The sequence below is a fragment of the Magallana gigas genome, chromosome 4 (genome assembly GCF_963853765.1).
Source record: "Magallana gigas chromosome 4, xbMagGiga1.1, whole genome shotgun sequence".
NCBI lineage: Eukaryota > Metazoa > Mollusca > Bivalvia > Ostreida > Ostreidae > Magallana > Magallana gigas.
In genome coordinates this window covers 50,434,816-50,460,616 of record NC_088856.1, presented here as the reverse complement: position 1 = coordinate 50,460,616, position 25,801 = coordinate 50,434,816, and the positions used below count along the sequence as shown (strand labels likewise).

Genomic DNA, 25,801 nt, shown 5'->3' with positions numbered 1-25,801 from the left:
CTTGGAATATGTGTAATCTGATGTTTCTAAAACACTATTCAAAACCATATGATGCGGATTTCGTTTTCGTGGAAATTGATAGAATGCTTGTGTCCTCTTATTTTTTCATTGAAACTAAAAAAAAACCGCGAAATAAAAAAAAACTGAAATCAATTATGACGTCATATAAATTTTGACGTCATAACTGAAATAAAAGGTAGTTGGTGTTACGTCACAATGAAAATGTGTAAGTTATCTCCCTGTAACCGCAAACCTTACCTTAACTCAATCATCGATTCGTAAAAAAGGAGAAGGGGAGGGGGACGAGAGTCGGATGAATATCCGAGTTACTAAAGTGACCTAAAAAAAATACATGTTCACTATGTTCATACCCCCCCCCCCCCTCCAAAGAAAAACTATAGTAAACTGTCAATCAATGCTCAAAAGACATCGATTGGACAAGACTCTTATTGACATAATCTACTGACCAATTGACCTTTTGAACTGGGAATGCTGTAACAACGGTCAGCCTGTATACAGGGTTTGATGACAACATATCATCCACCCACCTACCTACACATGTAAGTAGATAGCACACTTCCTCGAAAGGACGTAATCATTAATAAAGAAAATGGGGCATTACATCTCGGATGCAACAAACAACATTCATCTGTTTCACTTTCTAAGGAGAATTTTACTCCATCCGTTAATTTGAATCTGGAAGTCCATTTCAATACCGTAATATTTAAAATTATGGGGTCAAAGAAACTAACCTAAGCCAATTAACAATGTTGTTTACAAATCATTTATTAGACATAATAACACATTTTATTTAAAGTATACAAAGTACAACTGCAGGGTTTTTTACTAGTGTGTAAGAAACAAAAGTTACTCAATCTTCAGTGACAGAAATATTAATGGACAAAGATCAAATAAACACCATTCTAATGTTCAACAAATGTGGTACCTTCAATTTTTAGCTTTGAAAAAAGAAAATGTATGATTTATATAATTTCTATTCCTTAAAATGAAAAAAAGATTGAAATTAACTCATAACTTAATATAAAGGAGAGCTAAAAAAAAGTTTTTCAAAGATATTTAATTCAACCATTAGTGTCAATTTGTCAACATTAAAATGTTTTGATTTCTTTGACAAATATCAAACAAGGTTTCTCTGATTGTATTCTTATAATGTACACAGTTTGTTTAGACATTAAATGTATAAACATTTAATTCATTGACAATACAATCACTACACTAAAACAGTTAGTTATTATGATGTATAAACATGATAAACAAAACAATGATATTGTTGACATGAACTAAATGGAAGTATATTTTATATGCATGAATCTGTAATATAATATAATTAATTACCTTTAAGCTAATACATGTTTTATATATCAACACAGTCAGTTGTTAACACACAATACATATATATATAAACAATGTTACACTGCTGTGTAATGTTCTAGACATATTGTATTTTCTTCACTTTACCTGTTGTTAACTCAGTCACAAAGAGGTTGTCTCTGGTGTCCACACATAAACCGTATGGAAACTGTAAATGACGGTTGTCAATGTAGTGGAGGAACTGTCCATCCTGATCCAGGATGTGGATACGGTGGCTCCAATAGTCTGTTGTCAGGATGCGACCCTGACTGTCTGTTGTGATGCCGCATGGAATAAATGATCCCTTGGTTTTAGAGGGAGGACCAGTGTAGGTAAACCGGAGTTTCCCGGCCTGATTGACCATCACTACTGCACGGGCGTCACGGTCTGACACACAGATATCTAGGTTCCTGTTCTCACTGATGTATTTACTGCCACCAGATGAATAGAGAGGTTGTCCTTTGTCGTCGTACTGAATACTTTGTTTCTCTGTGGAGCCAGAGTAACACACAACTTTTGTTTGTTTATCATCATCACTGACCATGACAACCAGGAGGTCACCAAAGGAGGTACTACAGACACCGCGAGGTCTCCACCCATGTAGTCTGATCACTGTCTGTATCTGTGTATTCTTCACTATGTTCACAGTTCTATCTCTGTAATCAGTATAAACTAGATCCCCACTCCTTGTCACTGCTATGTCCTCTGGCCAGTTCCCTGACTTGGTTTGGACTGACTTCACTAGTTCCCCACGGAGGTTGTACAGTCTCATGATGTTGTCATTACCACACGTCCACATCTCCTCATCACTCAGACAGGACACACTGTATAATCGTTCATACTCGGTGTTTATCTGTGTGATGATTTGTGGTACATCAATGAGCGGTCTGTCCGGGGGAGAGGACTCAGCACCGGGAGATTCCATGGTGTAGCCATGTTCTTCTGTTTTGATAGATGACGCTGACAGAGAACCAAACTGTTGATAAAGCTGTTCTTTGTTGATCTTCAGAGGGGTAAAACTTGGTAAGGACACTGTGAGTTTAGGAGGCAATCTTCTGAATTCATCATTCCTGGATTTGTAGGCAGAGACACGGCTGACATCATTGGAGTCCAGTAACGTCTTTAGTTCAGTAATGGTCTGTGTGATTTCAGAAATGATGTGTTTAATTTCATCTTCCTGTTTGTCTAAGACAGCCAGGTGTTTGGTGTCCATTTCCTCCATGTTAGATTTCATGTTTCTGATCATGGTGTTTATTTCTCTGTGCAAGTCTTCTCCATGTTTGTCAATTTCTGTTGTCAATTTCTGGGAGTTTTCATTCAGAGCAGTTTTCTGGTCTGTGATAATGGATGCAATCTCTTGATATTTAAGATAAATGGTTTTTTCTAGTTCCTGTAAAGTTTTTTGAATGATTTCTTTCTGGTTGTCCATAACTTTAACTATTTCAATAAACTGATGGCCGCTGTGTTCTTCAGAGGAAGCACATGTTGCACAAATAGAAAGGTGACATTGCTCACAGTAATGTTCACATATTTTTGACGGATGTTTTTTACACTTTGGAGTATATCTCCTCTTTTTAAATGGCACCACTTTGTGTTCTTTAGATAGATCAGAAATATGGTTGTTCTCACATGCTTTACACAGATATTTGTTACAAATGGCACAGTACATAGGGGGGCCCGGGGTCTCACAGAGATGACACCGTAACACATCCTGAAGGTTGTTCTCAGGGTCCATGGTAATGGCACTTTTGTCATATATTCTGAAAAAAAAAAGCCCAACAAACTTAGTATGCATTTTTCTCTGAAAAAGTTTTCATATTATATGTAACCTACTTGTAGTTAAATCCGTTTTAATTTTTCAAAACATTTACAATATGCCCATTGGACCCTAACGGTCACCCAAGTATATCGTAACCATCTGATAAATTATTAATGGTAATTCAACCATTTTATTAGCTGCAGAACTGTAGCTCTCCGGGAAAAAAATATTGACAGACCGGAGAGCTACAGGGCCATCCATTGAAAAAATTGTATATTTATTGAGCAGAAAAACGTGCGCTAGTTTTGGACTGATTTACCTTATTTATACGCAAAATCTATGAAAACAATTAGTACCGTTAACTTCTTCATGCAATTTACTACTGATATCGCCTCTTTATTTGCCTCAGACTTTCTCCGAAACACGCTACCGACCTCGGAAAATCAAGTATGTTGAATTTACATCGAGATCGAGAGTCGCCATTTTTACATGTAAACAAAGTGCACCACATGAATTTACGGGACTGGTGATGGTGTTTGAAAGACTATCGGAGGCAAGTGAAGAGACGATATCAGTAGTAAATCTCCGGTCTGTCAATATTTTTTCCCAGAGAGCTACAGTTCTGCAGCTACCATTTTATGATAACGTTAAATGAGCTGGGTGAAGAGGATATGTGGCTTTACAAACTAGTAGGTTTATATAAGGATTGGAAAAGTGGTTTTATCTGGTATCTATATCTGAAGCGTTTTATGTTTATAATAACAGGATTCAGAAGGAGGGGGATGCTCTGCATTGATTTACATTGTTTTATCAATAATAAATTACGAACATAAGAATATAATGAACATTTGGCATTGTTTCAGAAATTGTTTTTCTTGCATAGTAAATATAATCAAGAAGACTATGTCAATTCATGAAAATTAGTACTGACGGTATGAATCTTTAGAGAGAAGTTATTGTGATCACCTTTGGTGGAAAGAGTGGAAAGAAAGGGGGCTGATTCACACATTATCTATAGTAGTGTACATAGGCGTAGGAACCGAGGGGGGGGGGGGGGGGGGGGGGGGGGGCGCTTAGCAACTATTAGGCACATTGCATTATAGAGGGTTCAGCCCCCCCCCCCACTTTTTCTCGCAGGAAAGAAAATATTGAGACCTATGTTGGAGCCATAGGTATACTAGCCCCCCCCCCCCCCCCACGGATTAGGAATTTCAAGATTTGGGGGGAAAAAAAGGTAACCCCCCCCTCCCCTCTCAAGATATCTAAGGATTAGTCTAGCCCCCCCCCCCCCCCCCGACTTTCAATTTGATTCCGACGCCACTGTAGAATATGAACTTTTAAAGGTTCCGGCAAATACGGACTAAAGAGGTTAATACTCAATAAGTACTTTTTTAATTATCGCTTATTTGTTTATGATTTGCACACTATCTTTTCTATGCAGTTTATTAAATTCAAACTGGCATGCAACACATTCTCGCCAAGGATCATTTCTTGCCAGTGTATTGGTACGTCATTTTTTGTTTATAATTTTCTGTGAAAATAAAATGACATAACAAAGCTCTGGCAAGAAATAATCCTTGGCGAGAATTGGTCCCACACCAGTAGACATTTGGGCAATCTCATTAGCCTCTTGCCCTCAAAATACGTTTTACCATGGGGCTATTTAACCTCGTACACAAATGTATTTACATGTATGGTTGACTCACGACGACGGACAAAAACTAGATAACAACAGATCACCCACTGTTTCAGGTGACCTAAAATATCATCTGATTTTTGTGATTAAAATAGTTTTATACACCATTTCAAAGAAAAACAATAGAATTTAATCACTGACATGAATGTCAATGTTGAATATAGGTCTACAAAGAAAAGTAAAGTCAATACATGTATGAAACGAATTACTACAAACCTGCCGAGTACAAAATGGCGACATTTCACATGTTTATTCTTCCTGGTACCATTGTCCTGTAGCTACCTGTTTAAAATCACGTGACATGTTTAGATAATGCACAGAATGACAAATGTACGAAAGCCGAGAAGGATCATTCGAGATTCGAGATTCGAAATACGAGATTCGAAATACGAGATTCGATATTCGAAATTCGAGATTCAATATCTAAATTAACCAATCAAATCATGGATCTGAAACCTGTATCCTAGCAACATCAAACTGTTCTAAATAAAGATCATTCGTACATGCTCTTTCCTACAAATAAATGTCTTAATAGCTCTTATATAGCGGTTATAAAATGGTTAAATTAACATTGATGAATTAACCCCACACAGTATAAACAATTATATTAGAAATAACACTGTTGGCTTTGCCAATCTAAGTGGTTTTGTTTGCCCTGTATGTATTTCCCCCCGAACAATTTTAACCCGAAGTGTATTCGCCCCAACTGTGTAAAAATCGGCTCGCGAAGAAAGATCTGTTTAATCTAAATGTTTTAGCTATGAAACGAAACTCAAAAAAATAATCGACATGTCAAAATATAGGTTATGATAAAGTTTTAAACCATAGAAGATATAACGATTTACAACCTCAAAGACAAAAACCCAGATAAGAATAGTGTATTGTAGGGTATGGCAATGCCATTGTCGATATGAGAGAGAGGGAGAGAGACAGCCAGACAGACAGACAGACAGACACATAGAGAGTTTTGTAGTGTCAAATTCAGTTTGATTTAGAATTTGAAATTGATTTGATTTGTTACAAGTATATATAGACAATAATTAAGCCTCTAAAACGAGAAAAGAGAGGAGGTAGCTATATAGGGTAGGGCAGACCAACTAGCAAGCTTTAATTTTAACGGTGTTAGCGCACCTGTGATTTACATCGACTCTCTCTCTCTCTCTCTCTCTCTCTCTCTCTCTCTCTCTCTCTCTCTCTCTCTCTCTCTCTCTCATCACCTAGCATTTCCTTTTCCGTGGGGTATTTGTGATGTCTTACATTAGCTAGCGAAAATGATAAAAAAAAAACAGGAAATTTTCTTTAAATTGTGTGCGGATGTTATACGCCAATAATCTGTTTTCAGTATATACATTTCAAGGGGGGGGCGGCTATATAGTCCTAATTAATGTGTCAGTTATTCTGTCCCCACTTTGTTTTCTCTTCGTTTTCCAGGTTTTTTTTATTTGGCTCGGCAAATTAATATCAAACTTTCTGTGTAGCTCCATAACGATGCACTGTAGATAAATTATGAGTAGTTTTACTTTTGATAAACAGGTACATATCCGTACTTAATTTTTAATTTGACTCTTATAATCGGATTTAATATTCCAATAATTATAGGGTAGGAAAGAGTAGACGGGACTTATCCTACTGTACCATTCATTCAACACAAGTATTAGCACTCATTGAGTTCGACTTGCTTTCCTTTTCTTTCATCCCCTGGATTTAAAGCTATTAATTTTTGAAAATATTTTGAATTTATGGCCTGATTATATATAAATTAGAGCTGCGCTGGTGCATATATTTACCCAAATGGACCAAAATATAACCAAATGAATCTAAAGGTTTTGACAAAATTAGTTTTAAACGTACGACTCTTTTTTTCAATTCTAATCGGGTATGTCCTTTAGAAAAATCTTGAACCACACACATTTTAGCAAATAAAACGACAATTGTTTCATTTTTTTTTATGGGGAGGGAGGTGGTGCCGGTAAAGGACATGTATTGCTTGTGGCAGTTGTGCTATACTCTCATTTGTTATAATAGGTAATACTACATATTGATATAAAATGAAAGTTTCCAATTACACTGTACATAGCTTCTATCACGCATTTTGACCCGTGCGATAGTTTAAAACAATTTTCAAAGCATTTAATGTAATTCAACCGATCATTTTTGAAATTTAATTTTCTGGATCCCCGCCTGATACGTCCGCCTTCTTGTATATTAGAATTACATGTACGTTGACCATATGTACACAATGCATTAACTTAATCGGCTATATTATGTGACGATAACATTTTTTATCAATGTTTTTGCAGGATATGTAACAAATAACAGCCTATTTGTGGGTTTTTGCACTGATTATTTGAGATGATTTGCCGCCATCTTTTATGCATTCCACACACCACTCACAGTTTCTTTATTTGGCGTTCTGTGTGTATGGCGACAAATTGGTAAATTTGCACCACTCACCCCTTGTAGCTTCATCCTGATTACATTTTATCTGGCTAAGTGTAATGTAGTAGTATATTAAATACACACATCTTTGTGTGCAGTGCTTATTTACATCTTTAGAGATTTACTTACAAAAAAAAGTAAACATTTGTATGACTTATATGTAATTATTGTCAATTTTGGTGCGGTGGAGGGTAGGGGGGTAGGAAACTACAGAGAAACTTAACTTGGCTGTGAAATATATGCTTTTATTCTTTCTTGTTGATATATCAATGAATGAATTATATCAAAATATATGTACAACAATTAATTTTGAAATATTCATGCACAATCAAATAAAGGGTTTTACTGTTCTCTGCACAAGAAATCGGCAATGTGAACAAATTGGCACCCTATCATCCCTACCTTTAATTGTAGAGAGTAGGTATCCTTCTATATTGAAAACAATTCCAAAAGTAAGACTCATAATAAGTTGTTTACTGAGGAAAAGGAAAAAAAATTGTATATATTAATAATTCCGTATGATGTGATAATATCTCAATGATTTGTTTATAATCATAGTACTAGTGTATCACTGTATGCATACATAAAAACGATAAGTAATGCTTATATTTATTAGTGAAACAGGACAGATTATTTATATTTAGATTATTTAGATACATGTACTAATCTTCATGCGGGGATCGAGAAAGGAGGGGGTCAGGGGATCTGGACCCCCTCCTCGGGAAAAATTGGAGCTTATTAAATTTACATAGTAAATTTTTTTAAAATTGGCCTAGGACCCCCTACAGAAAAAATTAGCTACGCTTATGAAGTTCTCTACCATAACCGCATTTTTACACAAAAGGGGTGAATAAACCCGGGTTTTAAACTATTACTGGTGGTGAAATACCTTAGGGTTCAAACGCATCAGGTGGAAATGCACCAGGGCAAACAAAATCACTTAGATCCGCGAAGCACACTGCATTATTACTAGTCTACTTAGATATTCTGTGTAAAAGTAAATACAAACTAGACACGATCTCGTTGCGAGCAACGAGGAGGTCTTCCGTCTGATTTTAGAATTTGAGATACATGTTCGATCTTGATTTTGCTATTTAACAGCTAAACATGATTTAGAATAAGGGCCAGATACTATTTTGTTTCAGGGATAAGAGCTTTGTTCAAAAAGTGTTTAGAAATTCGTTACCGTTCTTGAGATATCTGAGAAAAAAAAATTTTAGGGGCCAGTCCCTTACCTCCTTATTGGAGCCGCTGAACCAAATTTTGAAGGTTGCATTTTGTAAATTACATCATTTTGAGCATCTTTTCTTCTACCCTGCATTTCAAAATATTTTCCTTTTTGAGATATAGCTTGTCATAGTTTATGGACTCATCACCCCTAAAAAATCCTTATTCCATAACACATGAATAAATCATTACAGTACTTGGATACAGAACTGTAAGATAAACATATTTGCTTCTATAGCCTTTCATTAAATTTCCCTCAGTAAAGAGCTACAGTTGAAAATTTTTAGAGCCCTTTAGTTCCCTAATTCTAAGGACCAGCCCCTTTTTTTTAATATCAAATAAAAGGTCATTTAAATCTCAACACATTTTGTTCAACAACTGTTTAGAAATTCGTTACCGTTTTTGAGAGATATGGGAAAGAACGTTTAAGGGGCTGATCCCTTAACTCCTTATAGGGGCCGTTTAACGAAATTTTGAAAATTGCATATGATTTAATACATCATTTTGAGCATCTTTTCTTCTATACTGCATTTCAAAATATTTTTCCTTTCTGAGATATATGTGATCAAAATTCTGGACTCTTGGCCCCTAAAACCCCTAATTACGTAACACATGATAAAATCATTACATTGCTTGGATGCATAACTGTGAGATAATCATATTTGCTTCTATAACCGTTCACAAAATATCCCTCAGTAAAGGGCTACAAATAAAAGACTTTAGAGCCCTTTGGTCCTCTAATTTTAGGGGCCAGCCCCTTTTTCTAGATATCAAATAAAAGGTCATTTAAATCTCAACACATTTTGTTCAACAACTGTTTAGAAATTCGTTACCGTTCTTGAGATATATGGGAAAGAACATTTTAGGGGCCGATCCCTTAACTCCTTATAGGGGCTGTTTAACGAAATTTTGAAAATTGCATATTATTTAGTACATCATTCTGAGCATCTTTTCTTCTTTACTGCATTTTAAAATATTTTTCCTTTCTAAGATATATGTGATCATAATTCTGGACTTTTGGCCCCTAAAAACCCCTAATTACGTAACACATGATAACATCATTACATTGCTTGGATACATAACTGTAAAATAAACATATTTGCTTCTATAACTGTTCACAAAATACCCCTCAGTAAAGAGCTCCAGATGAAAGACTTTAGAGCCCTTTAGTCCCCTAATATTAGGGGCCAGCCCCTTTTTCTTGATATCAAATGAAAGGTCTTGTAAATATAAACTTTTTTTGCATTACATGTGTTAACAAAATATTTTTCAGAAAAGAGATAAACTAAGAAAACCATGAAAAATTACGACGTTTTTTTGGTCCAGGCGAGCTTTAACGCCTTTTGAGCATGACAAATATAAATGCCAAATTGCACATCTACAATCTCTTGTCTACAATCCCTGAAAGTTTGAATTCAATATCTTTTACCGTTTAGGAGGATATCCCTGGACAAGCCGACCCTCTGAAAATCGCTAAAACGTCATTTTCTCAAGAACGGAAATGACGTCATCAAAATAAAAAAATGTATATGAAGTTCGGACTAATATCTATTAGATCTGAAAGTTTCACGAAAATCGGTTCAGCCATTTCCGAGAAATCGCCTGCACAAATTTTGTAAGAAAAAAAAAATAACTAGAGCAAAGCTCGTTGCAAAGCAACGAGTGGGTCTTCCGTTAATGTCGGAAGTAAAGCTGGAAGCTCCTGTAAGAAGCAGAGCTCTTAAACCAATAACAAGAGTAACCAAAATAAAAATATGAAAAAAATCGAATATTCCTGGTACGACTTAACAAAATACGAATGATTTTAAGAACGACTTAACAAAAACCTTTCCAATTTTAAGAACGACTGAACAAAAAAAATCCGAATGTGTTCAGGTACGACTTAGCAATTATTTTTGGTACGAGTTAATTTTACTTTAAACATTACGCTATTTTTTAAACCAAGGCCGCGAAATCAAAATTTCCGGAAAAATCAATTTTTAAACCCCGATATCTCTGTAATGCATCGTCCGATTTGAAAACGGCTTTCAGTGTTAGATTCAGCTTAATAAGCTTTACAAAACACATATTCTTTTTCGATTTGATCAGAAAATTCATTTTTTCGAAAAATTTGTTTCACTTCCGGTTTCGACTGGAAGTGACGAAATACATTTTTTTGGTCAAATGCCATAAGTAAATCCGCAGATTCACAATCACAGAAAATTTCAAGTCTTTATAAACAACCGTTTACTAGAAAAGTCCTGGACAAAATCACTTTTTGAAAATTTTTAAAATGACGTAACTAGAAAACGGAAGTGATTTAATGACTGAAACTGTAACAGCTTCAAGGGACAAGAATTTAACACAATCTCTGAAAATTTCTTGCAAATCGGTTGAATAGTTTTTGAGATATAAAGCAAAAAAGAAGTCAGAAGGAAAAACAAGAAGATTAATAATAATAAAAAAAAACAATAGAATAACAAGAGGGTCTTCCGTTGAAAACGGAAGACACTAATAATAATAGGGAAAAAGAAACCGAACGAAAACAATAAGGTCTTCCGTTGGAAAACGGAAGACCTTAATAATTATTTAGTTAGGTAGGGAGAAGTGAACATAGCATTAATTTGTATATAAGAGCGTGTACGTATGATTTTTATTTAGAACAGTTTGATGTCGCTAGGATACATATTTTCAGATCCTTGATTTGATTGGTTAATTTAGATATTGAATCTCGAATTTCGAATCTCGAATCTCGTATTTCGAATCTCGTATTTCGAATCTCGAATCTCGAATGATCCTTCTCGGCTTTCGTACAAATGAGGTGTATTTCGAACAAAGTACCAGTACCTTCTTTGTGTAATCATATTAATTACATGTATTTCGTTTTTTTTTAACAAAAATGTCAGTTCCAGTTTTTGTACACTGCATTTTATGATATAAATGATAAATTTGATAGGTCAGTTGACTAAGTGATAGCTAGTGAGAACACCCTCACAAATCATTTTTATCATCTCCTGTTTCCTATACCTGTACTCTATGAATTGGTGTGATATATATACTACCATATACTATATACACTATATTTTGAAGTTGTTTTCTCTTATGTTCCAGTTTAAACATAGTTTATTGAAATGGGATATATACCCTAGCTTTTTTAGTCCATGCATTGGTGTTAATTGAAAATAAATCACCCAAGTTTCTCCACATCAAGTGAATACTCAAGTTAATATCTAATCAGACCATGAACATATTAGAAATATAACAATGGAATAGAAATAAAAGAACAAACTAATGTTTCATAATTATGATTAATTTCTTTTTGATCACGAAATATACAGGAGAGATTTACTTTTCTATGCTGCGCTCGCCTCAACAATTGCACCGAAAAAACATATATGTCAACAGTTGCACCGAAAAAACACATCATATTTAACCAAAGGTGTGTTCAACAGAATGAGTGCTTGCAAGCGCTCGATAAATTTGTGTTGCAGGTATAGGGAAATTTGGCGAGCATTTGCAACACTCGCTCTGTTGAACACGCCCTTGGGACCTATACATTCCTATTACCACTTCTTATTAATATATTTTCTTGATTTTCATTATATACATTATTATAAATTTTCAGCAATATTTGAGCAAACTAAAATGCAACAAGAGGCCCTGGGCCCACATCACTCACCTGAGAACAATAATTAACAATAAGCTTTAGACCGTCTTTAGAGTATCAAATCAAAAAATGTCTAAACAACTTGGTAGAGTATATCTACATGTTCAAAGATTTTCAAACTTTTCTCCACCATATTCTCAAGTTAAACAACAAACTTTTTTTGTTGTATTAGTTTTTGACAATAAGATATTTTTCAAAAATTTCTCTAAGTAATGCAATGTAAAAATTTAACTATTGAGGCCCTATCCTACCCCTGAGGATCATGATTTGACCAAACTTGAATTTACACTACCTTAGAATGCTTCAACACAACCCAGTTACAGCTTTTCTGGCCAATTGGTTTTTGAGAAGATTTTTCTCTATATATTGATTATTCCTATGTAAAATTTCTCCTGTAGTGGTCCTACACTACCCTGAAGGATCATGATTTAAAAATCTACAATACACGAGTGCTTTTATACAAGTTACAGCTTCTCAGACTGATCGGTTTATGAGAATTAGATTTTTCTCTATAGATACTTCTGTAAAAGTTTGAACCCCCATTGTAGACCCTCCCTATCCCCAGGATTGTGAGTATTAACTCCCCTTTAAAAAGGAAGGGTGTACACATGGCCCGATTTAAATCCCCTTCACCCAATAATGCTGTGTGCCAAGTTTGAATGAAATTGACCAAGCGGTTTTGGAGATGAAAATGTGAAAAGTTTACAACAACAACAATGACAGACAATGGCCAAACTATGATCAGAAAAAAACCTGAATTGACAATACTTGCAAATGACCAATTCTTGCCAAGAACCATTCCTCGCCAGTGCAAGTTACATGTACGTCATATTATCACAACATAAAATCATATATGACATATGAAGTAACAATGAACTGGTGAGAAAGGGTACTCGGTGAGAATTGGTGGCACGTCAGTAGAGATAAAACACTAGGTTTTTATTATCAACTTAATCAGATAATAATTATACATGTATTGATAGTCAAAGTTTACAAATTACAAACCTTTTCACCTCCAACTCAAAATGGTGACAATGTACTTGGTTTTTTCTTTTCCTGGTTAGGTTTCCTGTACAAAATCATAGGGTAGTTTCAATAAAACACAAAGCAAAACATTCCAGGTAACTCTAAAAATTGTGCTAGTTTTAATGTTTGACAAGTTGAAGAACAGTAACATTAATCTTAAACTTTTATCTATTATAGTCTGTCCCAAGGTATTTTTGTCGCATATTTTCTTAAATTATTTGATATTTATAGTAACCTCTTGATTCAGTCGATATTCATTCAAAAGTATGAAAAAATCCCAAGATTTCCCTTATGAAACGCCCCCTCTATGTTGTCAGATTTCAATACATGGCTAAAAATAGAATGTCTACAGGAATTTTGCATTGCATCAAGCGGCCATAATTAAGTTGTTGCATTTAATTCAATGAATCGACACGGAATGTTGCCAAAAGACATAAAAGAATGACATGTAGGCTATTGTAGGACTTTATATTTATTGCTTTTATGTCTTTTGGCAACATTTTTGACCAGTTTCGGGCAGGAAAAAGCCAGTTCAAGACATGTTTATTTTCTTATCCTCAAATGTACGTGTACAAGATGGCGGCACTTAGTCCCCCATAACGTTCCCTCAAAACTACTCATACGCTGGCACATTTTCATTTATTGGCAAATAGTTTTGCCAACTCTGTAATAGTTTCAACAATCAGAAATACTTTGATACGTTTAACAAACTACGCACCTCATGAAGGCCTACAACTCAAAATGACGACAATGTCCATGTTTACACTTCCTGGTCCGTGTTTACTCTTCCTGGCAACCTGTATAAAATCATGTGATTGGTTTAAATAAAACACAAAGCCAAACATTCCGTGTCGATTCATTGAATTAAATGCAATAGTTATAACTTGTTGAAGAGCAGTTAAAATTATCTATCAAAAACATTAATTTAAAACGGGCGCCTGTAAAGTGCGAATCGAAATCGAAACGAAACCAATTGAAACGAAACCAATTGAAACAAAACGAAACCAATCGAAACGAAACGAAATCAAACGAAACAAAACCAAAAATCGAAACGAAACGAAACGGAATTTAAACAAAACTAATATCAATTTTGACTACATAAAAGTGAAAATAAATTCATTGAAATAAATTTTTGAACCATAAAATATAACTACCTGTATGTTTCAGATTGGCGCTGTAAATTTTTAAGCCGATTATCCGAAATTTGCAAAAATTATATAATTATGTAAAAAAGCAATGAACATTCCTATACCTTTTAATGTTTCCAGACGTTGAGAGAGAGAGAGAGAGAGAGAGAGAGAGAGAGAGAGAGAGAGAGAGAGAGAGAGAGAGATTCCTTAAAACTTATCAGCAACACTACATAGCAAAGTATATATTATACGCAAGTTTTGGAAGACAGAGATAGAGATATGATGATGATACTGAAGGGGACATTCTAACAACAATTTTCTTTCTATCGATTTGATATATTGTAAAAACGAAACGATCGAATACGATGAGATTTATAGCATACTGGTTGGTTACCAGTTTCTAACATATAATAAGAAAGTATATAGCATAAATTTGGACGTCGTCATTTGACAAAATTAAAGTGCAATATAAAGAGGTTTTTTAACCTTAAATCAAACATGATCTCCTCTTTCTCTCCCTTTCACACGCACGCACAATGTATTTGAATCATTTTTACAATATTTCATATCGATATAAAAAAAATCGTGTAGTTGGAATGTCACCGTAAATACTGTAAACGCACAATATTTAGGGTGTACAATATTTGGCGGAATATAATTTTTCAACAAGTTAGCATGGATTTGATTTAGCGCATTTCTGAATTTACCTTTTTATCTACTTATATATTTTACATTTGGCAATGTACTTGATCTGATTTTGCGGACGCCGTTTTCCGCCAAAAACGCAAAATAGAATACATAGCCAAAGGGGTAAAGACAGTTTTATAATACGTTTACAGTATAATCATCTTTATATTGCAAGTTCATTTTGTCAAATTACGACGTCTAAATTCATGCTATACATATTACAACAATTCTTATTATATGTTAGAAACTGGTAAACAACCAGTATGCTCTAAATCACATTGTATTCGATCGTTTCGTTTTTACAATATTTCAAATCGACAGAAAGAAAATTGATGTTAGAATGTCCCCTTAGTATCATCCTCATATCTCTATCTCTCTCTTTCTTTCTTTCTCTCTCTCCCAAACTTGTGTATATACTTTGCTATGTGATGTCGCTGATAAGTTTTAAGGCATCTCTCTCTCTCTCTCTCTCTCTCTCTCAAAACGTCTGAATATCATTTTTATCATTTAATGAAACAAATTACAAACATTAAAAGGTATAGGAATGTACATCACTTATTTACATAATTATATAATTTTTGCAAATTTCGGATAATCGGCTTAAAAATTTACAGCGCCAATCTGAAACATACAGGTAGTTATATTTTATGGTTCAAAAATTTATTTCAATGAATTAGTTTTCACTTTTATGTAGTCAAAATTGATATTAGTTTTGTTTAAATTCCGTTTCGTTTCGTTTCGATTTTTGGTTTTGTTTCGTTTGATTTCGTTTCGATATTCGTTTCGATTGATTTCGTTTTGTTTCGCTTGGTTTCGTTTCGTTTGATTTCGTTTCGTTTCGATTTCGTTTCGCACTTTACAGGCGCCCATTTAAAACTATATACTCTACTGTAATATTTCTTGTCAAGACCATGAGATATCTACACTGCAGTATGCCAGCCAATAGTTCTTAGGAAATCAAGCTAATTAATGCAGTGGATAAAGCAAACTCCCTGATGTGTAAGCCTCTACCTCAGACCTCTTCTTCCTCAGAACTAGTTTTTCTCCGACTCCATCAAGTCCAATGTCGTCAGTGCGCTCGTGTCTGTCTGCAGACTGGTTCTCTGTCTCTATCAAACGAAACAAGAGAATCATTATTTGAGTATTATCAGATTATGAGGTGGTAATTTTGGTCGGGGCGTGATCAAATCCAATCAGATACATGTAAATAACATGGTTTTTTTTATGTCTCTGATCCCATAAAGCCCGATATGTGCATAAAAATTAATAATCACATGTTTATGTTAGATATTAAAGTAATTTTCAAATTTAAATTCATTATTATTTAATTATTTTTAGAAACGTTATAAAGCAAAATGCTTTTTGGGGGGAATGTAGTTTGGTCTGTAGACATATATGCCCCCCCCCCCCCCTGCGTAAAACAACATAAACCTTTGGTATATCAGGGCGGATACAGGATTTGTAGTTTGGGGGGGGGCGTGGATAAAATTATTGAGGCAGGGGCCGGGGTCCTGGGTTTTCGTGTATTTTGAAGGTAAAACCAGGCTCAAAATAGTGGTATTTTTTTTCAGTTATGTACACTTTACACAAAAGCCTATAACATATATATAACAATTTGACACATATTGTTACTTATACCTAATACATGTATTGGATTAAAAACAAAATATTCTAGGCATTTATGAACTCCCAAAATTAACCAGGTTATCAAAGTTACAACATTCTAATGACGTTACGGTATCCGACCCCCTACTAGCTGTTAGAAATATCTGATGCATCAAATCTTCAATATTCTTATATTAAAATAGTCTATTTACCTAGAAAAAAATTCAAAAAATATACAGTTATTCAGAAATGTCTGCTTGCATCGCAATAGGGAAATGACAGCGCAGTCTACACTTGAAACAAAACTGCTGGGATTTCCAGTCGATTCTTGGTCGAAGCCCCAAGTTCAGGGCCCTGGGGAATTTGATGCAGCCACCATAATGAAATGACCAACACTGCTTGTTTTAATCACAGTTTAAATGTTTGTTATCAGAACCTGTCAACATGCATTAGGATCAGATGTTTATAGATGTTTATAGAGCAGCAGAATTACAGTCAGCATAGCACAGCTAGTGTATGAATGAGGTGTAACATTGAGTCAGGCATAATTATAAATAAAGTGAAACACAAAATGCTAACTTTTCTATGTAAAATTTATCAAATCATCTACAGTCATGCATACTTTGAAAATTTTAGGGGGGGGGGGGGGACGTGCGCCCTCCACCCCCCCCCCTTAAATCCGCCAGTAGATATGATTGAATACATGTATATGCTTAATAACAATATACAAAACCCCCCAAAGGAATTTTTGTTTACCGGGGGAGGGGAGATGTTTTTTAAAAAAAACTTTTTCTGTTTCTTTCTTTTAGGCTTCAAGTCAGACAGTTCAGCTTTAGCCTATAGGCTATATAAGTAGGCTACATGTATTTGAAATGATATCGGTGTGTCTTTTTTAAAATTAAAAAAAAAAACAACATATCGATTAGAAAATAAATCACAATAACGATTAATGAACGATGTTCCAAACTTTTCCACAATATCAGAAGAATTTTTTTTAATAATTATTTTTATTTGTCAATTAATGAACTGTTTTGAAAATTTGCGCGCTAGACTAACGAAACACTCGGAACTCCTCTTCTTCATTCTAGTTTACAATTATAGATGGAGAAATGGCGGTAGACATTTTGTAAACAGGTAATTCTCCTTTGTCGACGGTTATGCGTAGAAATTTACATCTTCTACAGAATAATATCTGTCTTCCTCAATAGAAGATCCTTTCAGACAACATATTTTGGGACGTGGGGGGTTTCGGACTGTAAACAAATGCACGTGGGTACGGAGTCCAGGGTGGAAATATTGTTAGTTCGAACCTGACTCGGGGCGAGATTTTATATCGTTCTTTGAATGGATTTTCTTCAAAATATTTGTGTTATTGGTCTGTTTATTTTAAATAAAGCCATAAATATAGGTATTAATTTTAACTTAAAATACATATATACACCATATGAATTCACATGCACACTTGCCGTCTTGATAAGCTGGGTTATGCCAATCAAGTGAAATACAATGTACACATTACACAGACTATCAACCGAAAACAGCGCGTTGATAAGTACTTGATATATGTTTTTTATGAGGCAAAAAGGAGTCCTCTTATTTCATAATTATTCATGACATTTGCCTCTCCCTAAATAAAATCACTGTAAAAGAGCTAGAGTGCATGGGACAGAATTTGAATTCATTCTTTCATTACTCTTGTTGGGTGTTTTACATGCATTTTATGATCATGTAGGATTTGTTATAGGTGGTGAACTGTTAACAGATGAGAAGTCAGCATGGATTTGGACTACAAGGCCATCCTTACAGAGGAGATAGCTTTGGAAGGACTCGATGGTGAATTTATTATTTAAGTTCTGTATTTAAAAATGATTAAAAATTGAGGCTTAATTATGATAAACTTTTTAATACAGTGTATATATATTATTGCAGATTAATACATCTTATATTCAGAAATTCTTTTTAAAAATATCTTCACACAACCCATAAATTGAAGAAGTTGTTTGTTTTTATGTACTGTAAAATTGCATGGCTATACTCTTGATTTGTACGTGAATTTATAATTATTTAGCAAATTACTTCATTTTCCACAGCCGCGGTTATTGTGTTACAGAAAAGTCTGAGGCAATTAAATTGTACTTGTAAGAATTTTATAGTTTTCCCCACAGAATATGTTAATTCTTAAGGTTAACCATGCAATCCCTCATATTGTTTCTCTTCAACCTCAACTCGATCTGAAAATGATAATTGTTTCAATTTCAGGTATAACCTTACAAGCACTATGGGTGAGACTAGAAAACAGGCCCAACTTCAAAATGAGGCTGTACGAGGGAAGTCAGGAATTCCTCTGGAGGTGTATTCTCTCCATACCTGACCTGGAGTTTTACCGCCTGCCATCACCCAGGGGAGTCCTCAACCCAAAATTGCCAATCGTCATAGACCCAGAATCTGGCGTAACTGTGGATTTCGTGAGTTGACATTTGTTTATTTTACCAAGTTAACGAAATAGGCCACCTTGTAAAAATATTTGCCTTTTCCTTACCAATGAGGAAAACGTTCCGTGCTTAAAATATTTTCATTGATAATCTGAGCAAAAGATTTTTTGCATTCAGTTGTTTGCAGATAGATCTATTTTTTATTTATATTTTAGGCAACTTTGAAAAAAAAATTACTGAAGAATAACCTATACTGATCCAATTACCGGTAAAGTTTATTAATTTAAGATTCATAAACATGGAGTCAGGAGGTCGAGGCAAACAAACAATTTTTTGTCAAGGTGGCCTAACCTTTACAAATCATATTTACCGTTTCTTGGTCACTGTACAATTCAATTCAAATCATTTTAAAACTATTTGTTTTATACAATATATTGTTTATAATTTTGTACATAATTATGTTATTAACTGCAACGAGAAATTATTAGTAAAAACTGTGTAGATTGATATGTATCTCTTGAAAGCAAATCATATACATGTATTTAAGATGCAACGATTTTTTTTTCTTCATTTTAACTTAATTTCAGTATGAATACATACATGTATCGAAGAAAGTCAATACACATATACGGATAAAAGAGCTATTATTGTAACTTCTTGTACGAAATTAAAACAAAAAGAACAGAATCCATCATTTTAAAGATAAAAACGTAAATCTAAGCACAAAAGGAGGGGAAAATATTTCGTCACTCGGGGCTTTAACGCGGGTCGCCTGGGCACATGTCCAGGAGCTCTAGCGAATGAGACGGACAAGGTGATTCCTATATACCCTCCAAACGTCATTTGCGGGGGGGGGGGGATAATTTACTATTCACAGAACAAACAATAACTCAATTAATTGTTGTTCTCATTTTGATTTCTCATGAAAAAAGCAAGGTTACTGGGCATCTTTAACCTTGAACAACGAAATCTTCTATCAGAAATAAAACTATATGATATAGAAACTAAAGTTTGGGCGTGGCATTCTACTTTAATTAAATTTTGGTACAACAGCGGTATGTCGTCATTTATTATTCTAGTGATATGGCTTCAATCCAAGTTTGTAATTTGTTAAAAAAATCAAATACATGGGCCACCTACATGCGTGTATTTTACTTAACCTCAGGCACGTAGCATCGTTTTTGAAAGTTGGGGGGCCAGACTCATCCAAAAAATCTTGACAAGCAAAAAAAAAAGAAAAAAAAAAGAAAAAAAAAGAAATTATGACTTTATCACTTTCCCAAAATCTTCAAAATCCTAATCCGGGGGGGGGGGGGGGGGGGGGGGGGGGGGGGGGGGTCTGGCGAAGTATATAACTTCAATTTCAATTCTAATTTCTGGCGAAGTATATAACTTCAATTTCAATTCTAATTTCCTGATTTTCGTATTAATTTTTTACATGCTCCCAAAAAAGTTGGGGGGCCAACTCCATGTTTATTACATTTTTTATATGTAAATTTAAAAAAAAATGATTGCTGCGAGAAAAAGTGGGGGGGGGGGGGGGGCAGGCCCCCCTGGCCCCCCTGATGCTACGTGCCTGAACCTGGCAATGAGTTTTGAGGTAGTATTTTTCTAGCTATATTAATAAATAAATTGAAACAAAAATATATTGCAAGGGGATTTCTATGAATATCAATACTTAGCTTTATCCCGAGGGGAAAATGTAAAACTTTGATAGGAGTAGCGAGAAATAAATTAAAATATTCTTGTATGCGTTCACTATACTAGGATTTATTAAATCTACACCATTTGAAAAAATGTACGGAGCATGTCGTTTAGTTACAAAATCAAACAGGATGTATAAATTACATGCTTTCGTAATAACAAGAAAAACAACATTATACATCAGATGTTCTAGGCGATTAAAAAACGTTATTTAGATTGCATAACTATAGTATCAAAAAGGCTCTAAACGAACATTAAACATGTTCCTATATCTAAAGGAGAAATATGACCGTCCATACTACGTTACCAATTTACGCAATCATGTTTACAAAATTAAAAGCTGTTGACCAATATAGAATTACAACACGTGATGTCTCAAAAAAAAACACCAATGTGCACATATGCTGCACATCTGCATGTTTTTTTCACCAAATCGTGAATAATTTATCTATTGAAGATTTTCAAAATGGCATATAAACCAGTTCGTTTGCTGACTAGTTTGATTATTCCGCAATTCTACAACGTTCTACGTACTCGTGGCTCATACACACTTGGAAAATTCAAAGGTAAGAAATTTAAGATAATTAATACCTGATCATCAACATCAAAACTACTTGTGCGAAGATTCAAAACTGAAAAGGACCGAACTAACTTATAGCTTAATAAGTAAATTCTACATATATCAAAATACTGAAGTACTAACGGGAGTTGATTTTATTGATTATTATTTATTTTAAAATCAACGATATGTAATTACGCTTGGCATGTAGTTTCTTAGCTGTATTTAATTAAGTACGCACATTTTCTTTTTAACATAAATTATCGGGCTTTTGTAATTAAGTAAATATTATATTTCGGTATATAATTAACGCCATTAAAGTCTACGATGCATTATCCAGTTTGCAAGAGCTACTGCATATAAAAGTTGATTAAAATCAACTCCCACAAATAAAAAAAAATGGTTAAATGCAGAATGTTAAAATTGCGTGAATAAAAGGCTTAGGGTTTTACAGTAAAGTTGAACAAATCAAGATCGGTTACACGCGAGTTGTTTATTATGGTGGCATATTTCTGCCCCCCCCCCCCCACCCACACCCACATGCAAGATTAATTATGTTAACATGCAAGATAATTATGTCGACATGCAAGATAATTATGTCGACATGCAAGTTACAAATCTTTTAAGAGTACCTGATTTTTATATCGATAAAATCACATACTTAAGGTCGTATCTGACATCATAGATGCAATATATTTAGATCTATGATAACATGCGACTTATTAATGTTGACATGCGACTTATTTATGTGAATATGTAAGTTAATTATGTTAACATGCAAGATATATATGTCAACATGCGAGACAACTATATTAACATGCAAGAAATGTACGTCAACATGCGAGATAATTATGTTGACATGCGACTAATTTATGTCAACATGAGAGTTAAGTATGTTAACATGCAGGATATTATGTCAACATGCGAGAAAATTATGTATACATGCAAGTTATTTATAACAACATGCGATATAACTTGCATGAATAAATAAGTCGCATGTCGACATAAATATGCTGCATGTCTACATAATAATATCGCATGTCAACATAAATAAGTCATATGTTGTCAAAATTATGTTGCATCTTGCATCTATGATGTCAGAGTCCGGCATTAGTAAGTCATTTTACTCATATAAAAATCAGATCCACTTAAAAGTTAAAGTTTTTAACTTGCATGTTAACATAATTATTTTGCCTTTAGACATAATTATCTTGATTGTAGGGGCAGAAATATGCCACCATAGTTCATCTTTGGTCAAGGTGCAATTTAGTTATGGATTTATTTGACATATTTCAGATGAAGATTGTCCTTTTGCTTGCTTGTTTTATTCTACTCAACGTTTGAAATGAGGCGAACGCGGTAAAGAAATTTACATTTTCATAATAATATGATCGATTAAAGCATAATCTAAAATAGGTCCCTATACAGTAAAATATTGAGTGAAAACTGAAGAACAGTGCATGTTAATGCTTCAGAACGTGTACACATACACAGTTTAGAACATCAAATTTCTTCTTAACTTCACTTGGTCCGCTCTGATCATGATGCAAAATCATTAACAAATTGTCTTTACAATAAGTATGCGGTTTTCCAACAACGGTTATTTCATATCACAAATGCAGTGTGCATGTACTAAACTAAACTATCAATGATGATGTCACTTGAGTAGAGATCCGCTATTTATACATTATAGGGTCTATAAACATTCATTTTAAGGGATCTGAATTTGCGTGATCTTTATAAAAAGTAAAACTGAATTTCATTGAACAACGAAACACTGAATAACTGTCATGCAGTTCTAGTATGCAAATTTAAGCACTTGTTTAATGCAATTCAATCTAAGAGGTTAGTGCATGTTCTTCGATTGTTATTCAATTACTATACTTTGTTCAAAGTTTCTGATTCTATCACTTTTGATGCCCCCGTACATTTTCTTCACCAAGGATGCACATTTTAAAATGAAATTTAGTATACAGGTTTAGCATGATAATATCTAGCTAGGTCAAGTTCGAGTTTTGGTACGATCAAGCAATTTTCGACAGAGTTATGCCCCTTGGACGTAGAAAAATTCCAATTATTTGCAGCTTACGTTTATTTTCTTCGCAGATGTTTCCAAGGGAGGGGGGCATAAGTGTTTAACAAACATCTCTTGTTTGTTTAATATTTCGATATTCATAAATACTTCTGTGCCCAGCCTACGTTTATTACCTAAAATGAAACTGTTTTAAAACGCCCCTCTACCGCTTCCGATTTCAATACACAACCAAAAATAGAAAGTCTACGGGGGTTCGGCAATGCTATAGCTATTCACTGAGAAATATTTGTTACGGAAGTAAAAATGTTCATCTAACAGTTATACATGTATATCTAAATCATATAACAACGTTTCCATAGGTTACGTACTTAGGAATTGCAAGAGGCCTGGAAACTAGCATGAACCTGAAAATTAGCACCAATTTTTTTCACGAAATGTTCGCACATTTTCTGCAATATCTTTTAATGTATGAATATTTTGTTAAGATATGTAAGGCAAAAGTTGTTTACAATTACAATGACGTTCATTTGATATCAACAAAAAGGGTCTCTTTAATAAGGGTCCAAGAGGGCTTAAAGGTGTGTGTATCATAACTCTTTACTGAGCATTAATTTGTTATTAATAAAAGAAGCAATTTTTTTCCTTGTACAGTGTTTTATCTAAACAGTACCATAATTATATCACTATATATATGAATATATGTTACTTAACTAGGGGTTTCAAGTAGCCAAAAGTCCAAAATTTTGATCATAAATATCTGAATATTTTGACAAGAATAAAAATTCCGAAAGCTCAGAATAATGTTCTTAACAGCATGCTACCAAACACTTTTGGTTTATGCCCCCTATAAGAAGTTAAAGGGTCGGCCCCTTGTACACTTTCATTCAGATTTCTCTAGAACGGTGAACAATTATTCCTGAACATTTGTCAAACAAAATATCCTAATACTTACAAGATCTTTCATTTGATGTCAGCAAAAAGGAACTAGCCAATACAATTAGTGGCCATGAGGGCTCTAAATTCTTTTTTTTACGACTCTTTACTGAGCAATAACTTGTTATCAATTATAGAAAAAACTTTTTTCTTGTACAGCTCTATACCTACACAGTATCATACTTATATGCTACGTAATTATATGGGTTTCAAGGGGCTAGATGTCAAAATCTTTGATCATTAATATCCCAGAAAAGGAGAAATATTTTGGAAACCAATGTAGAACAAATTGCTCAGAATATCGTTCTAAACGATACCCAGCTAAACATGTTCGGTTCATTGCCCCGGTAAGGGGTAAAGAAGTCTGCCCCTTATACACCTTTGTTGAGATATCTTTAGAACGGTTTGATAACACTTCCTAAACAGTTATTTAGCGGACACTACATTGCAGAGATATATAGGGAATCATTATTTGAGTATTATGAGGTGATAATTTCCGTCGGGGCGTGATCAAATCCAATAAAGCCAGAAGGGCTTTATGATAGATTTGATCACGCCCCGACCGAAATTATCACCTCATAATATTCAAAGAATGATTCCTTATTACTTATATTTATATAATTTTAAGCCATCATACGATTAAATATTTAGATATAAATAAGCAAACACCCGCTGGCGCCTCAATTTGGCGTCATTTGTATTATGGGTTATATAGTACAAAATTGATACGTAGTGTTATCACAGGCAAAGACACTGGAAAATGTAAATATAGATGTTTAAAAAACGATTTTTTTCAGGAAATTTTGATTCCCGTGGTCTTGGTTAAAGCAAAATGAGCTCTAATTTTCATGCTGAAATCTTTTTTAAGGAAAATGTTATTTTCTACTAAAAAGACAAAAAATATCATGGTTTTTTTTAAATTTCTGTTGGCCTTATTTTTGTGGGAAAATCCGATTAGAAACCTTGATTGAAGCAAGGTTGAATTATTGTCGTCCTGTACAAAAATTGAAATTGCTATATATTCCTTAGAAGAGATACTTTCTTCTGGCAAAATTTATGATTTTTTCAATTTTATTTTATCGTAAAAGTTTATGTTAGATGCAGACTTAGCATACTACATGTAACATGTTTTTGCAGCAAAATAAAATTCTAAAAAATACAGCTCATATTGCTTTAAGGAAATAGTAAAGAATTCAAACTAAAGTTTACTCGTACAAGAAACAATTCCAATATTTGTTCAGTCGTACTTGAATTTATTCCGATATTTTTTTTTCGTTAACTCGTTTTTGAAACTTTTTGTTATTGATTCGTATTTAGAATAATTCGTATCTTGTTAAGTCATACTAAGAATCATTCGGACTTTTTTTTCTTTTGTTCGTCTTATAGCTATTCATTTCAGAACCCTGCTTTCATCAGAAACTACGTATACCAAGTTTTACTTGTTTACATTAAAGGAAGACCCACTCTTTGCGTTGTAACGAGCCTTGCTTTAGTTAATAAAATAACCTATGATTGATTTCAAATTAAAATAATTTTATATACTCATCAAAAC

General features: G+C 34.0%; 2 protein-coding genes across 3 annotated transcripts in view; one reads left to right on the top strand and one right to left on the bottom strand.

Annotated features, from left to right (window-relative positions):
* Window positions 1-814: 814 nt before the first annotated feature.
* LOC136274904 (tripartite motif-containing protein 2-like) overlaps window positions 815-25,801 on the bottom strand; it is a 51,490-nt gene continuing 26,503 nt past the window's right edge. Inside the window, exon 2 of the mRNA XM_066082772.1 lies at window positions 815-3,131. Coding sequence (XP_065938844.1) covers window positions 1,451-3,106 — 1,656 coding nt within the window. The 5' untranslated portion in view covers window positions 3,107-3,131 and the 3' untranslated portion in view covers window positions 815-1,450. The remainder of the gene's footprint in view (window positions 3,132-25,801) is intronic.
* The window catches only part of LOC105331947 (general transcription factor 3C polypeptide 1), a 245,419-nt gene continuing 237,274 nt past the window's right edge, over window positions 17,657-25,801 (top strand). Inside the window, exons 1-3 of one of the 2 annotated variants that reach the window (XM_066082761.1) lie at window positions 17,657-17,720; window positions 18,331-18,419; window positions 18,846-19,051. In XM_066082761.1, the coding sequence (XP_065938833.1) occupies window positions 18,362-18,419; window positions 18,846-19,051 (264 nt within the window). In that variant the 5' untranslated portion in view covers window positions 17,657-17,720; window positions 18,331-18,361. Of the gene's footprint in view, window positions 17,721-18,318; window positions 18,420-18,845; window positions 19,052-25,801 lie in introns of those variants that run through there. The other variant, XM_066082763.1, reaches the window with a different exon arrangement.